The 16,478-nt window shown below is 49.0% G+C and overlaps 1 protein-coding gene across 6 annotated transcripts in view; it reads right to left on the reverse strand.

The window, feature by feature from the left end:
- ninaC (STKc_myosinIII_N_like and MYSc_Myo21 domain-containing protein ninaC) overlaps positions 1-16,478 on the reverse strand; it is a 132,525-nt gene that overhangs the window by 28,316 nt on the left and 87,731 nt on the right. For all 6 annotated transcript variants that reach the window (XM_077658562.1, XM_077658561.1, XM_077658559.1 and 3 more), the window contains 4 exons: positions 11,357-11,502; positions 6,164-6,229; positions 2,280-2,370; positions 1,543-1,707 (listed from right to left, as the gene is read on the reverse strand). In XM_077658562.1, the coding sequence (XP_077514688.1) occupies positions 1,543-1,707; positions 2,280-2,370; positions 6,164-6,229; positions 11,357-11,502 (468 nt within the window). The remainder of the gene's footprint in view (positions 1-1,542; positions 1,708-2,279; positions 2,371-6,163; positions 6,230-11,356; positions 11,503-16,478) is intronic.

Consider the following 16,478-nt stretch of genomic DNA (forward strand, 5'->3'; position numbering starts at 1 on the left):
GTAGAAGTGTGTCCATTTCTCAAAGCATGGGACGTTGCGTTAGGTTCAGTGACCAGATCTTATCATTTCAAAACCAGACCACCGATACAAGCAGGTCAGTGCGCCGTAATTAAACCTGCGCAACAGCAGCAGTTTAAGAACGTGATGCCGAGTCGCCTTCTTGCACGCTGAAAGAACCCCAAAGCGCGACGCGTTTTCCTTCCTTGAAACATCGCGGTCGCTGGAGAAGCCACCACGGCACTACGACTCGTAATGGTGCTTCGAAGGATGGTGGCCACAGACACGTACTGGCACCAACGGGGCAGCCAGATCATTAGGGTGCTACTGACGCGATTCCTGCATTTGTTTCAACCACTCACCACCCTTTGTGGTTTAGGTTGCGTCATGGTGGCTTATGTTCATCATCATCATCATCATCATTATTAGCCTGACTACGCCCACTGCAGAGCAAAGGCCTCTCCCATGTCTCTCCAATTAACTCTGTCCTTTGCCAGCTGCGGCCACCGTATCCCCGCAAACTAATTAATCTCATCCGCCCACCTAACTTTCTGCCGCCCCCTGCTATGCTTGTCTTCTCTTGGAATTCACTCCGTTACCTTTAGTGACCAGCGATTATCTTGCCTTCGCATTACATGCCCTGTCCAAGCCCATTTCTTCCTCTTGGTTTCGACTAGGATGTCATTAACCCGCGTCTGTTCCGTCACCCACTCTGCCCGCTTCCGGTCTCTTAACGATACACCTATCATTTTTCTTTCCATGGCTCGCTGCGTTGTCCTTAACTTAAGCTGAACCCTTTTCGTTAGCCTCCACGTTTCTGCCCCGTAGGTGAGTACTGGTAAGATACAGCTGTTGTATACTTTTCTTTTGAGGGATATTGGTAAAAGGCTATTCAAGATCTGAGAGAACCTGCCATATGCGCTCCGCCCCATTCTTGTTCTAGTTATTTCCTTCTCATGATCAGGATCAGCGACCACTACCTGCCCTAAGTGGACGCGTTCTCTTACCATTTCCAGCACCTCGCTACCAATTGTGAACTGATATTCCCTTGCGAGACTGTTGAACATTGCTTTGGTTTTACGCATGTTAATTTTAAGACCTACCGTTCTATTTTGCCTTTCTAACTCATTTTCCATGCTTTACAGCTCATCATCTGAGTGACTTAACACGGCAAAGTCATCAGTGAATCGCAAATTACTTAGGTATTCTCCCTTAACTCTCATTCCCAACTGTTCCCAATCCAGGCCTCGAAGCACCTCCTGTAAACAGGCGGTGAATAGCATTGGTGAGATCGTGTCTCCATGTCTGACGCCCTTCCTTATTGGAATTTTATTGCTGACTTTAAGAATGACTATGGTTTGTTACGTCACTGAAAATAAAATGTCACTGTGGGCCGGTTTCTTTGTGTAAAAAGAAAGCATGTTCACGAGCATATCTTTATAACGTCCGCTGCCAGAGCTCTTTCAATCCAGGGTGTTAAGCTGTGGACGCACGCGACAGAAATTCACGAGATGGCGCTAGTATGTACGGTGGCGTGTTGCGTACCTCGGTGAGCGTCTCGAGGGCGGACAGGTCGTCCATGAGGATGGGCGTGGGCCGGGATTTGCGGTCGGTCTTGAGCTGGCCATGCTTGGTGGTTACTTCGGGTAGCCGCTTGCTGTAGCCAACCTTGCGCTGGGCCTTCAGGATCCGCATCAGTTCCTGACGGATCTGGTCACAACCCCCGAGGAAAGAGAGGGAGGAATCTTTAACGTGAGAAAGCGAGAAGTCGGCGAGATGATGAAAGTCGCCGGCTCCACACCCCACGTTAGTGAAAAAAGGAATGTGATTGGCAGATGCAAGGAAGCGTCGAGATGAGAGGTAATGATGCAGTGATACATTTAGATGTACACGTGGCACAGCATGGCGATGAATGTATGCAACCAGCTCACCAAGACACATGCACAGTGACAATCACAGGGGTGCGCTGTCTCTAACTCCAATGCTTAGAAAAAGTGTTTTAATGTGTCCGCGAAAGTGTTCTCGTATCCTCTGCTGCATCTGGTACGTTACCATCGGCTCGCTCATTTTAAACTCACTACAGTTGTGTCATTTCTTGTCATTGATTTACGAGACGAGGTTGAAGGGCTGAAGTGATTGTCTACATGGCCGGGCAAGAGCGTATAGATGAAGATTATCAGTTCACACCATGCAGATGTGGAGTGCAAGCAAAGCTTTGGACATCGTGACATTTTACGCGTCTACAGTGTACCAAATGTGAAAGAAGATAAGTTCCTGAGTACCTCTTCAGGATGCCTCGGGACCTGAGCAATGAACTTGTGGTTCATCAGGTCCGACATCAAGGGCCTCTTCTCGTAATCCTTAACCAAGCACCTGCATGAGAAATCGCACATGGAGCCGTCCGCAAGAACAAAACGCTGCAGGGAAGGCAAAATGGGCAGCATTTGCACTTCGTCATCGCGCTTGTGCAGATGGCCAGGCTACAGCAGAAACACTGCCATAACCAACCGTGCACACATGTAACACTGTCTTGCCGTGGACGACAATCAAGTCTCCTATCCTGTTTTCCAGTCCGGGCTGAATTGGGTTGTACTTTAAACGTCTGCTGTGTAAAGGATTAGGCTAAGGAGGGAAGAATGCAAGCAATACAGCTTTAGCTGTAAAGATGTTTCGTTATAGCCATAAGCATTCTCGTAATCAATTTAACTTTTCGGAGGAACAAGAAACAGCGAATGGTACGTCATTTTACGTCCTTACCGTAACAGACATAGGCAATAATACGTTAACCGTTTTCTTTTCTTTTTTTTGGGGGGGGAGAGTAGGGGGTTCGAAAAAACCTCCCTCGGGTTGACTTGCGGCTGTGACTGAACCAAGGCGCGCTGCCAAGTGACTGCAGCAGCGCAGTTTTGTAATGCAAGTCTGTGATAATGCAATAGCAAAATTCTGCACGGGCAGTTGGAGAGCAAAACATCGTAAATCAGCAGATATACAAGTGCAACGGCTGTGACACGGGTATGCAGTGCTCCACAACGGATGTAGTGTGCAGAAAAGCCGAGCCGAGCGGTCTTTATCGTCGCCGCCATGCTGCTGCCGTCGACGGGGAGCATATGCTATCCGCAGCAAGGGATTTAATTACACGCATCCCGTGAAAGATTTCTACTTCTTATTCAAAGCTAAATGGCGACCCGAGCCCAAGCATTGTTCCTGAATACTATTTCCCTAGCAGCAGCCTTTTTGAATGTCGAAGCGAACCTGTCAATGCCATAGTTATGGCATCTTCTGGGGAATCTCTGGACCAGACGTCAGAAAAGCCAAGCTGGCTTCTGGTACTTAAGGAATTTGCGCTGTCCAAAGAAATTCGCGACTGCCTGAAGAGTTGGCCTTGCCATTAGTTATAGACCTGCATCATTGCCAGTGCAAGCATCGACCGCACCATTCAGGTCTAACCCTTTGACTTTAGTGACTGAATCGTGTCACATTATAGAGGTGCCCGACATAGCGGTAAAATTCTTAGGGAGCTCGAAGTAGAAAGAAAATCGTTTCCGGAACAAATTGTCAGCCGCGGCGGACGTCAGTTACTACAAATATGTTCATAATTAAGCAGCTAATAATTTTACTTCACTGAATAACTTTTTAATTGCCACAGCCAGGGGATTAGCGTCAATAAAAATAACGACCACGCAGCTGGCGGTGGATATACCCTTTTCCTTGCACTAGGCGGCGAAGCGAAAGATTGTGCATGACGCGGTAGAATAGCGCACGCAGTTCGAATTGGGCGCCGTACACGCCAAACACGAATGGAGTAAAAAGGGAGTAAGGAGTCCTCTAGCACACTCCCTTTTATGCGCTCAGTTTCGGTTTTGTAGGAAAATAAGCAAGGATGGATTTCTATTCACTGCGGAGCACCTGCAAATTGTCGTGAATAAAAAGATGTCTATAAAGTTTAGTTAATTAGGTAACTAATAAGAAATATTTTTATAGTAACTGACGTCCGCCACCGGCGACAGTTCGCTGAAACACCCAGCAAATGGCAATACTAGCTCGTCACCGTCACCACCGTCACCATTCGGCATCCGTGAATCGAATAGATGCTGCTATATAGTTAAAACCATTTTAACGAAGCAGTGGGAGGGGCACTACTATTTCCTAATTACAACACTGGACGACCTTGATAACAACACCACATGCCAGTAGGGAGGAAGGGGGAGCTAAACACACGATGGGTCAAGCGGCTGACATACGGACGCTCTGCATTGTATTTCATGCGAAAGGAATCAAGGAAAAAAAAAGTCCAGTAGATTATTGTGCTGCAGAGAACCATTACCTCGCAATGCCGAGTGAAAGTGCTTACTTCCTGCTTTGGGAGCAAGTATAGTTTGCCCTATCCATTGTTACATTGTTACGGAAATTTCACTTTGTTAAAAAGAGGCATTAATCGTGTCAATTTATTTGAGGCTCTCGAATCCAAATTTTGTTTATTAGCAATATCTATTTCTGCCTTGCAGACAGTGTAATTATAAAGAATAGCAAATATATTTAAACATAACACTTTTTTCTTTTTGCCTTAACGTCCACATCGTACAAATTACCCCCACGGCAATAACCTTGTTCTCGAAAGGCCGTTCGTCGATGTCGAGATACTGTCCCCAGATATGGGGGGGGGGGGGGGGGGGGGGGGGGGTGCGCGCAGTATAGGGATTGCCCGCTGGTTTGTCCAGCCAGGGGTGTGAAGAGGATCGCCCGTAGCAAAACACGCCTCCCCGCCGAGAGCCGCACCCGGCCGCACCGACTGGCGAAGTAGGTGGCCCCGATTCAAGCCTTTATACAAAACCAGTACCTCACCGCCGTTGCTCTTCGTGAGCGCGCGCCGAAAACGCACGGGACATCATTACACGCGTGCGTGCGGCCTCTCATTCAAGTCTAAGCAGCGCGCGTTAGCCTCACGGGAAAGCTAATTTTCTCTGATAACCTATAGTTGGCCATGATCCCAATGCATCGCCGCTCCTCGAGAGCGCGAGCAAGTAGCTGTTAAAAATAGAACCACAAGTAGACTGCATTTGGTTCAGGCGTTTCGTACGTATGGTACACTAATGCAGCAGTGCGGTGCGCGCTTTTGGGAGTCTTCCTTTTTTTTTTTTTTTTGCAGTGAGAGCTCCCGACCATCGTCTTGCGACACCGGCACGAGAGAACCACGACCGAAGGCCACCTGTTTCTGCCAGACGTCATAGCAGAATGAATGATGCCAGCTGGCGCACCGAAGTTCAGTTGGCTGAGTTCAGCACGGCGTTTAAGCAGAAACAAAGCACGTGTCCTGCTTTTATAAAGTGCACAGCCTTCGGTAGAGTAACGTTAAATACCGCGGGCGCCAAAGTGAAGTGATAAAGCGATGCCGGACACACGATCACTAGCCAGTGTGGGTCCTGCTGTGAGAGCTCGAACAGGCGTCTGCTACTTTGATCACGTGTTAATGCTCAATTTCCATTACTTCTTCATTTCCTTCTCTTTATTTCTTTCTTTTTGTTTCTTTCTTTCTTTCTTTCTTTCTTTCTTATACAAATCTCATTTCAGACGAAGAAGATAATGCAGTAACTCCGCCCTAGCCGTCCTGGTTGTTTGTGAATTACGATCATTTTTCCGTTACAAGGGTTTTGGTTATCGGCAACGTTGCAGAAAAAAGGAAGCCTTCAAGTGCCAGTTCGTCATTACAGAGCAACACGGCGCTTACGACGGCTATCGCCGATTGTACACCAGCGGGACCACAAGTCAACGAACCACCGGAGTGAAGAAACCAGTAGAAGATATAGAACGAAGAGACAATGCCACCACACAGTGAACAGTCATGTGCAGGGTGCCTCAAAAGTTCCCAGGCCATAGGGCCTGCTTCTCAGCAGTATATGCTGATGCATAAGAGGCCCATGAAGCTGCCAAGGTTCTCAGAGATGAGGATGATACTTCTCCTGTCCCCTATCCTGATAACTACACAACTCAATAGCAGAGCCTGTCGCCTGGGAGCTTGCGACTCACTCTGTACATCGAACCAAGGTTTGCCTACCACATGGTTCGCTCACTTCTGTCACCGCGGGCATACCAAAACACACAAAAGAAACGCAAACCAACACGAAGCACCAGCATGCAGAGAAACACTGTTGTAAGCACGAGCACTCACACTGAGAGGAAATCGTTGAAGTCATCGGACCACTCTGCCGGGTTCTTCAGCTTGGGCGGCGGGTTCCTGCGTAGTCGTCGCAGAGGCGCCAGCTCGGTTCAGCCGCGCAGCAGCCGCACGCGACGCCGACGCGCACATCACGAGCACTGCACTGCACTCCTCGCGCACGAAGCGGCGCGGCGCGGGCGGACCCATTACGCTCAGCGCCGCTGCCTCCTTCCTCAGCGGCGCCGCCGGCGCTTCTCGGGGCGAGGAGAAGCAGATGCGACCGCGTGCCAAGCGTCCAGCCCATTCTCGCTTATTTACCTCACGCCTCCTTTTTTCTTTCTCCCTCGGGGCATCATCTGCCGCACGCTTCAGCGTTCGTCTCCTCTCTCATTCTCTACCCCTTCTCCCCTCAGTCCCCCTCACCCGTCGGGTCACGTTTCACGCTGGCCGCGACTGCTTATTCTTGTTTCGAGATTCTGCCCTTATTGCTTGCTCTCATTGCCTTTCTTTTATTTGGTTGCCGTTTTACGTTGCTTCTTTCTGAGAGTTCACACCACGTCTTACGCGCGGGTTATTACTGCCGTTACGATTCACCCATTGTGCCTCCGAGTCCATTAAGCCGCGATCCAAGGACTTTCTTCTTCGGCACCGCCGACGCACTGACCTAGCTTCTTAGTACTCTTTCGCGGTCGCTCTTTTTTTGTTTCTTTTTCGCCGCCTCGATCATTTGCATCCAGGCTGAGACGTGGTTTCAAGGTCCCCCAAAGGTGCACCCGCGATGATGGAGAAGTGAACAGAGCATTCTAGGCCGCCCAAAGACAAGGCCAGCGGGGCTCAATTTTCAGTCCTGGCGCCGGCTGCGTCTGCGGTGCTGGCTTAACTGTCAACGTTGAAGCGCAGCAAAGCTATAGGGCGTCACTTAACGTGACACTTTTTTTTTTCGAGACGCATCAGGCGCGTGTGGTGAGCCGTTAGTTGTATGCTGCGAAGTTCAGGCCACAGGACAGGATACGTTTCATCATCATCATCATCAGCCCAACTACCTGCAACCCTCCTGATTTTATCTGCCCAGCTTACTCTGTGTTGCTCACCACTTATGTTTGTCATCCATGCAATCCATTCCGTTTATGCGATCACCAATTATCTGCTCGTTGTATGACATGCCCTGCCCCTGCCCATCTCCTCTTCTTAATCTCAACTAGGATGTCATTATCTCGTGTTTGTTCCCTGACCCACTATGCTCTCTTCCTGTCTCTTAGCGTTTCGCCTGTCATTTTCTTTTTAGTAGCTCGCTGCACTCTCCCAAGTTTAATTTAAAGCCTTTTCGCTAGGCCCCACTTTCCTATCTCATAAGCGAGTATTGGCACGATACAACTGTCATGCCGGGTGTTTCAGAAAAGCCTGACAATGATTTAAAGAAGGCTTTTTGAGGTGTGAAGATGGCTTCTGCGGCACAGTAAGGTGTTGGCGGACATAAGTAAACGGGCAAAAACATATAAATTGGTTAACTGGTAAATAAGCTGGCTAATTTATTTCTAATAGTTAACTTTTCATTATCACAGTTGGGGGCCTGGTTGCAATTGGAGATTTGTAGTTGACCATTTGTTATGGCCATGTCAGTTACTATAATCTCGAGATTGGGATTACCGTTGGCGCTGCGGCTCAAAAAATTTTGGCCATCTCGTGGACCTTTCAAAAACCGCGCGCCTGCGCCCGCCAGGCACGTGACTCCACGGAGCAAGTTTCACTTAACCTTCTCTCTCCCATATGGGCTGAAACAACTATAGGCGGTGAGCAAGCACCGCAGCGCGGGAGGCACAGAGAAGGTCACGTGGCTCATACTCCACGGTGTGACGTATCTGGTTGGCGCGCTCGCTGTTTTTTGAAATATGCGCTTGATGGCCGAAATGTGTTGAGCCACAAAGCCGAGGGTAATCGCGTTTTCAAAATTCCAGCAACCGATATAGCTATTACTAATGGAAAGCTATAAATATCTAATTAGGACCAGGCTCCTAAATATAATAGCTAAAAGTGAACTAATAAAGCTTAATTAAAGAGCTTTATAGTTAACATGGTTCGCCTGTTTTCTGATGTCCACCAGCACTAGTATTACTACGCCTCAGAGGTCATTTATATAGCTCAAAAAGCCCACTTTGAAACATCTGCGACTAGAGCTTCAATGAAATACCCGTATACTTTCATCTTGAGGGATACCTGTAAGCTGCTAGTCACGACCTGAGAGCCCCTGCCAAATGCGCGTCAACCCATTCTTATTCTCCCAGCTGTTTCATTCTCGTGCATGGACAGGGTGCTCGAGCGATAGCTTGAACTCTGTATACACTAGTTGAAGCACAGCATCTTCTGCCAGTCGCATTTCGTGCAGAGCTGCTGCCAGTTATATGCAGGCTGCCGCTATAGGGAACCTGCGCTGCCCAGGCGGCACTGCAATTGTTCCATTCGGTGACTCAAAACTGCTTTTTTCAGCCGCTTGGGCCGCTGCAAACGCGAGAGCACATTCTCCGCGATTAGATACCCGCGTTAGGCTGACAGCTTTCATTGCCTAGCTTCTCTCGGCGTAGCCCAGATAGCTGACGCACGGCACGTGCGCCTTCGACAGAGCGCGGAGGCTCACGCCAATAAGCGCCTGAAGGTGGCGCGGAAAAGTACTAAGAGTACTACCCAAAGCTGCTTGCTCTTCTCGCTAGGCAGTGTGTTATGGCGCTGCAATCGACACTGCAAACTTCAGCGCAAGTTCCCTATGTACAGAGGCTACGAGACACCTAATGATGCGCCTTTTAGTCATGTGCCACATGTAGCTTTGGCCTGTAAATACATACTATTTAAAGCCAGTGGCCACTGAAATGATTCTCACTGGAAATATTGTGCTACACAGCTAGCTTTATATATCGTAAACTTCGCACACGCACTGATGCAGACGCGGTTGGCCACAATTCGTGACCGGATGCAACAGTCGCAAAACTCGCAGGTTGGCTTAAGTGCCCGTTTTCGCTCTGAGTAACACGTTCAACGTCGACTGAGATCACTAGAACCTCCACGTGCTCAGGATGTAGCTCGGCTACACAACGCACAAGCCAATCGTTGCTTGCTGCGGCAACCTGCAGTCGGCAGCAATCTACGTCTGCGCATGTTCTTTTTCGCAGTTGCCTTTTTACGTTTCCTGTTATCAGAGATATAAGGAGCGGCCAGCTGTCCCTGTTCAACTGGCATTCTTTACGCCTTCCGGCCCTTCCACAGCCGCAGCTGGCTGCCGCTCACGCCAGCAACGCTCGGCTCTAAAGACAGCTCCATCTGAGCTTGATTGCTGGCCTCGGTATTCCTGCCTTTCCTTTCCTTCTTCCTTTTTTTATACCTTTTTGTTTTCCTCATCAAGTAGGCGCAGAAATAACCACGAGAAGAAAGGGGTTGGGGTGGGGCCCAGTGTTCCACGCGCGGATAAGGCAGTGGTGTTTCTTTAATTTCTTTTACGCACTCACCTGGTTTGCGCCAACAATAATAATAGTGAACGCGTGCACATTCGGGACTGTTTAGAAATGTGGCACGCTTGAGTGCCTCGTGGCGTTCAGTGAACCCGCCCCAGAGCCTAATGATTTTTATTCGGTATACGCATCCCGTGCACAAAATGGAGTCACCCGTACAGTAACGTTAGCTCGCATGGAAGACGGACACCTTGTCGGCGCTGGCCGTGACGGAAGTTCTAGTCTGCCCGACGAACACGCTACAATGACACGTTTGCTGTTACATTTTCGCGCTACGCTTTCTCCTCTCCCCCCCGTGTTTTTTTTTTCTTATTCTCCGCGCGACTAATAAAGTTTGTATCTCCTGCGTGCTCCGCTGCCGCCACAGAATTCTACACCCGCAAACACGCACGCGGGTGCCACGCATGCCTTCCGAGCCACGGACGAGACACCGTGCGCGGTGGTTCCCTGACGCGCCGTAAAACAGCCGGAGCGGAGGCGAGAACAGACGCGGTAACGACCGCTTTCCGCTCTGTTAGCGGGCGGCGGTTGCTATGCGGGTCTTGGGAGCAGTTGGGCTGCCACCGACCCCCTCGCTGGATACGTTTTTTCCTTCACGCCGTTAAGACCCGGATAACCGTTCTGTAAACTGTAAAAGAAAATACCCAACTCGCGATCATGGGCTCTTCACGGATTCGCGATTTGAACGTGCCGCCCCCTTTGCGTCGCCGTGACCTCACGTCAGAGCGGGCTTACACTGAAACGCGTAGTAAGAATGTGGCAAGCACTTTTGGTGCGGTTCACGTGGCTGTCTCTCGTTTGTACTAATCAACTTTTGCGCAGTTATTCATCCGTAAATCTTGATCCACCTGGCACGGGATCAAGCCCCCCGTCCGACAATATGGGCTAGATCCTATCAGCTCCAATAATAGGAACATGGCCCCGATAACGTGAATATTCTAGTCGTGAAGCGATAGATAATCTCTTGTTGTTTTCGTTTAGTACAGAGACATTCCGCGCCTGCTCGATGTAATTTTCCTTGTATTGCTTACTAAAGGAGAATAAAAAAATGTGTGTGTGTGTGTGTGTTGGGGGGGGGGGGGGGGGGCATTTTGCTTTAATCTGCGAGTGTCCTTTCTTAGCAAAACTTCTGACCAGCAGGTCCACTGCATACCACAATACTGACGCATCCGGTCAACAGCGCCACACCGGAAGTGCCTGCCACATAAAGCGCCGTGATTTCACGTCCCGTCTGTGACGAATGGATGCATTATAAAATGCAGATAAATTTACAGTGCAGTGCCAGAAGCAAATGAAAAAGAAGAGAGGAGTGCCATGCGAACAACATTTTAGGAGGCAATAATGAGTTAACTGCCTATTATTAACTGCCGCTCTGCCAGCATAACGGTGCTCAGCACCGTCACTATCTACTTAAAGCAGGTCAGGTCAAATCGGCTTGGTTAGTTTTTTGTATGCCGCCACTTGGCATCATTGGAGGCATGAAACCGGGAATCTCGCCCGAGCCTTAGAACTTGACTAAACTTCTACCCTACAATACCCGGAGGCTTCCTATAATAACGGGAACGTTCACTCTGCAAAGCAGCGGATTAATTTGGTGGATGAAACGCCGCAAACGTTCATGGAGGATCCGTGCGGTCACTCTGTGCAGTTGCCTAATGTGCTGCGCGGGGCGAGTCGTCTATTGACCGTACAGCCGTATGCAGCTCACCTGGGTATCTGGAAGAGCGCCCTCATGGGGTGGATGTCGGCGAGCGGTGGCTCGCCCTCGGCCAGCTCGATGGCGGTGATGCCCAGGGACCACACGTCGCAGCGAATGTCGTACGAGTAGTCCAGTTGCCGCTCGCACGCCACCACCTGGTGAATCAGGAGACAGAGAGACAGGCATATATAGTATAATGAGACATACAGCTGCGACTAATACCCCTGTCACACGGACACTGTAAAGGTACTTTGAACTAATGCTCCATTACTCTAAGGACGAACGCGCGCTGCCACACGGACGCGCCAAAGGACACCTAGCTCAAAGGAGCTTCGAAACAAGGCAGCTCGAGTTCGTCCTTTGAGGCTTCAAGGGAGTACTCTCTCTCCTAGCGAGTTAACACCATAAATAAATTGGGAAAAGAAACATACAATTTTAATTTTATAAATTCACTTCATAAGATTAGTGGTGTTTTAAAATATAAGATGGTCATTTGTTTTGTGGCAGTCTCACCACGCCATACTCTCGTTCCAGATATACGAGCGTCACGGTAGCCACGGTAAATATGCCGCCATGTCGGCCATGTTGTTTGTTGCTTTAACATAATACGGTTATAAAACTAATTTACTAAAAAAATGTGACATTTCTGTATTTACATGTGCAGTGAGGTTTGCAATTTTAATAACGCTTTTCGCCGATGAGGGCGCTAAAAACTTCTTGCGAAGGTCGTTCCGCGACCGTGTATAGCACGGACGAACTCCCTTGAAGTAGTGCTCCTTTGGGAGCATAAAGGAGCATTAGTTCAAAGTGCCTTTAGAGTGCCCGTGTGACAGGGGTATAATACCCACTATAGCGTGCATCCGCAAACGCCATCCAGCAAGCCCGCGTTTACCTGAGACCCTGTAGGTTCTTACTTCATCTCTACTCTGCCCATGCACTTACGTTCCCTTTTCCCTATACCTTAGTGCAGGGCAGCTAGCTGGAGCATTGTTCCGGTTAACTTCCGTGCCTATGCTCTTTCCCGTTACCTTCCTTATGCTCTTACCGAAAAAAAAAATACAGCTGCGTCTACAAGCACGAAGGGTTTCAGAAGGCCACATAAATTTGTCTGTAGGCGCCCGTGCTTATCCAAATTGACTTCAGCATGAGTTAATGGCTTTTACGTGTCAAAGCAGTGCTGCGAGCAATGAGGCACGTTGCAAAGAACACGTGCGCATTAATTTCGCCCACCTGGGGTTCTTTAATGTGCACCGTGGCGGTGCACCCTCAGCACAGTGACGGCTGCATGCGCCTGCCGTCACATTTCCGTTACGGCGCGGCGCAGGATGGACAGCGCCACGTGAACGAAAGTTATACGATATTGCCACGCGTGAATCATGCCAAGGAACCTCATACGCGGTCATCTTGTAATGTGTGACTTTTAAATTCGCTAGCGTACACTACGGGTTCCTTGACATAATAAACGAGCACATGCCAATAGAACAAGCAAAGGAAAGAGGAAATAATAGACGTTCTTTAGGGTCCCTTGAAGCCTTTTACTTTAATGGTAAATAACTGCCTCAGGCAATAAAAGGGATGAGTTATATAAACAGTAAAACGTTTGTGGAATGAATGAAGGTCCAGGTGTCCGCAAGCAGCATGGGATGCTACGTTTCCAGCTCACGAGTTCTGAGCTCACATTGCTAGGTTCTTTTTCACACCACGGCGGTGAATTTCCGATGGCTAACGCGACCTCAGTGTTGAAAAAAAAATAATGCGTTTTTTTTTAATCCAGCTGGTCTAAATAGTAGACAAATCAACAAAACGTGTTCGACTCCAGAACACTCCGCCGGCGTTCGGTGTGCTGTCACCCGAGCACACATCGCCTGGCCTCACCCTAGACCGTTCCTGGCTGGGGGTGTAAAGGTGGTCCAGGAGGCTGACTGAAACTTTAAGGCCCTCGGCGGAGGCAGCACGCCAATTTGGAACTCTGTTCCTGAAGACTGTCGGGATGATCCATCAGGCAGATATATCCTCCTTAGTCCTTTTATCTCTTTCTTATCCTCTTTTTCTCCCCTTTCCACTCACTCACTGAACTGAACTCACTCGCTCAACTCGGCTCAACTCACTCACTCACTGTACTTCTACGAACGACACTCGTCACCACTTGAGGCGGTGTTAACGTTGGCCGCCGTCGACGGTTTTCCTGCAAGTTGCCACCGTGGAACTTTCCCGTCGTAGCGTCCGCATGGGATCTGGAGACTGGTCTGTCAGTTGTATTTGTGAACTCAAGCGTCCAGCGTATTCAATTTCAGACCGCAGCGGTGGCCAAGTGGTTGAGCATCCGTATCGCATGCGGGAGGAGCGGGGTTCGATCCCCAGTGCCGCTAGGTACCCACCGGTGATACAATGGGTACAAGCTTTCCCCTGGTCTGGTGTTCGGCTTCTTTAGGGTGAAATGCTTGGGAAATGTGTCTTTGACCCCACCTTGAGAAATGGAAAGTGCCTTGTGTCATGGCGCTCTTTGGCCGTAGATGCCCTTGCGCCATAAAAATCCACAATCGTCATCATCATCACGTATTCAATTTCAGAAGCTTCGGAGGGGAATTATGCGACGGTTCTTGGTGGATTGCGCAAGCTGGCCAACATCTTGTCCTTGAAGGAGTTCGCTCAAGGAGTTCTCTTTCTACTTGTTCATACTACATATGACTTGCTGCAAGTTACGGTTCATTTCTTTTATATGCATGACATACGGTTGTCTTTTATGGTCGTTGGATGCATGACTGTTGCTGCAACTCGACTGTTTCGTTATGGACGGAGGTCATGAGCGTTTTCGGTGGCAGTTTATGTTTTAATCGAAACTCCTGCTGTCAGCAAGGTCTCGTGGTTCTTGTAAAGGTCCCCGGCAGGGCTTCTGTGGGAATATGCATGCTTCTGCTCAGTCGTGTTAAAAAATTGAACTCCCACCTTTTAAAACGCGTGCCACATGGTGAAACTGGCTGTGGGTCTTGGCATCGTGAGTCCCTGAAAGTCGGAGGCACTCGCGGCTATTTATGATCACCAGAGAAAATGAAGTAAAAAGGGCAACTGCTGACTTCGAAGGGTCAAACGTTCTGCGTGCGTCTACAAGTACAGAAGAGGAATCGTGGAGGTCCCTGGATTCGTTGGCTCTCGTAGTTGGAACTGATTCCGAGCCCAACACTGTACTCGTGGTCTTTCATTATTGCGCTTTTGAGAACGCTTAAACAGAAGAAAGAATAATGACAGACCATGATTACAACCGACTAGTGCAATTAGAAACCCAACGCTCTACCATTCGACTGCCACCTCGATTCTCTGCAAGTGGCAAGCGGATTGCACTCGGGTAAAGTGGCTTCTCAGCTCTCCGCGTATGACTGTGATATAAACCCAGCGCCTACATCACGAGCCACGCGGAGGTGATGACAGATAGGCACGAAGCGCGACAGACAAAGGCTTCGAAGGCGAACTGTCGCTTCGGCAAACTTGTGTTCACAACGAAATGAAAACTTGGCAGAGCCAGTAGTAACCCGTGCACTTGGCAGTCGTTGCCGTGTACTTTATGCCGCAGTCCTCTCAAGCATGTGTAAGAGCATATAAGCCACGTATATCGCTGCGAACAGTCCTAAACCTTCTATGGAATTCCGCGTGCGCGGTTATACGATCCTTCATTGCGTCACGCGAACAGCGCTTCATAACTTGCCGTTTGTGACGTAACAATGACGAGAATGCAAGACAGTGCCGATAATAAGCAAACAGAAAATGTGAAAACCAGAATACGAAATTAACTCGCGCGTAGGAAATGACAGATAAAAGGAAATACACAGCTTCATCGATGGTACCAAAACGTCATCGATGAATTTTATTTTTTTGCTTGCCCACGCAGTATGCAACGTGGTCTACCTGTTATAATTGGAATAGTCTGAACAGCACATAACAACGCCAATCGCTAGGCATCACGTCGTGACTAAAGTCAGTCAGTCAGAAAAACTTTATTTCCCACCGATATATGAGACACGCCTACCTTCCCAGCTCAGGTACGCAGACCCGGGAGGGAGTAGGGGGCTCCGCGACTAGAGGCCTGTGTGGTGAACCTCTTGGTTCTTCGAGGCCTCGGTCGCCAGGCGGATGGCTTCGAGTTGGTCTAAAGAATGTGCGCTAGCTGTTCTCCGAAACCCGTACCGATTATCAGCTCCAAGTGCGATGCTATTAGGATGCAAATGCAAGAAGCGCTTTGCGACGAAAACATGCGCATATACAACCAAAATCCCTTGGGCATTGCCTGTAGTCTTTCTGAGTATAATTGGCTAGTAATGACAGATTTATTGATTAATGGTGTTTTACGAATAAAAGTAACACTAGGGCCTACTGGTCACAATGTTCTGCAGGGATCCAGACAGATTTCCCAGTATACTCGGGCGTCTATCGCCCCCTTCGAAATGTGGTCGCTGTGGCTGGGACACATCGTTAACCAAAATGGTGCGGCCCGGGGCCCGCACATGAGAGCTTTCATTAAAAGTTAACCGCAGCCGACTGACAAGAGAGCTAAAAAATAAGTAATTACCAAATAGCATCCACCCAAGCGCAGCCATAAGGTTACAAAGGGAAACTATGCAGTTTTCATAGTTAAAGAAAAATTGGTCCTGGACCCGGGTTCGAACCTGGGACCACCACCTGTCCGGGGCAGTTGCTCTACCAACGTAGCTAACCGAACGGCTAGCCTACAATTCGAAGCGGAAAATGTGAGAAGGAAACGAAATGAAAGCGTCCCTTTGTAGCCGTATGGCTGCACATGGGTGGATGCTAATGAGTAATTACTCCTTAATTAGTAAACTACTCTACACCGGCGGATTCCCCTCAACATTGAAATAAGCTATTTAAAGATTTCGGGGCATGTGTGCTTACATACGGACGTATCATGAAAAACCTGCTCGCGTATCTACCGATCTCTCATGAAAGTGGCCAGTGCCGAAACAGTTTTTTACGAGAGAAAACCGCAAATAGATCGAGGCTTTCGGAAAACTTGCCAACCCCCCCCCCCTCTACTTCCTGCAACCGCTTCCGGTCCTTACACATTTCGGTCAGAATGAACACACGTGATTCACACCAAAGCAACAGCCTAGACAGTGGCGCC

This window comes from Amblyomma americanum, chromosome 3 (genome assembly GCF_052857255.1).
Source record: "Amblyomma americanum isolate KBUSLIRL-KWMA chromosome 3, ASM5285725v1, whole genome shotgun sequence".
NCBI classification, from domain to species: domain Eukaryota; kingdom Metazoa; phylum Arthropoda; class Arachnida; order Ixodida; family Ixodidae; genus Amblyomma; species Amblyomma americanum.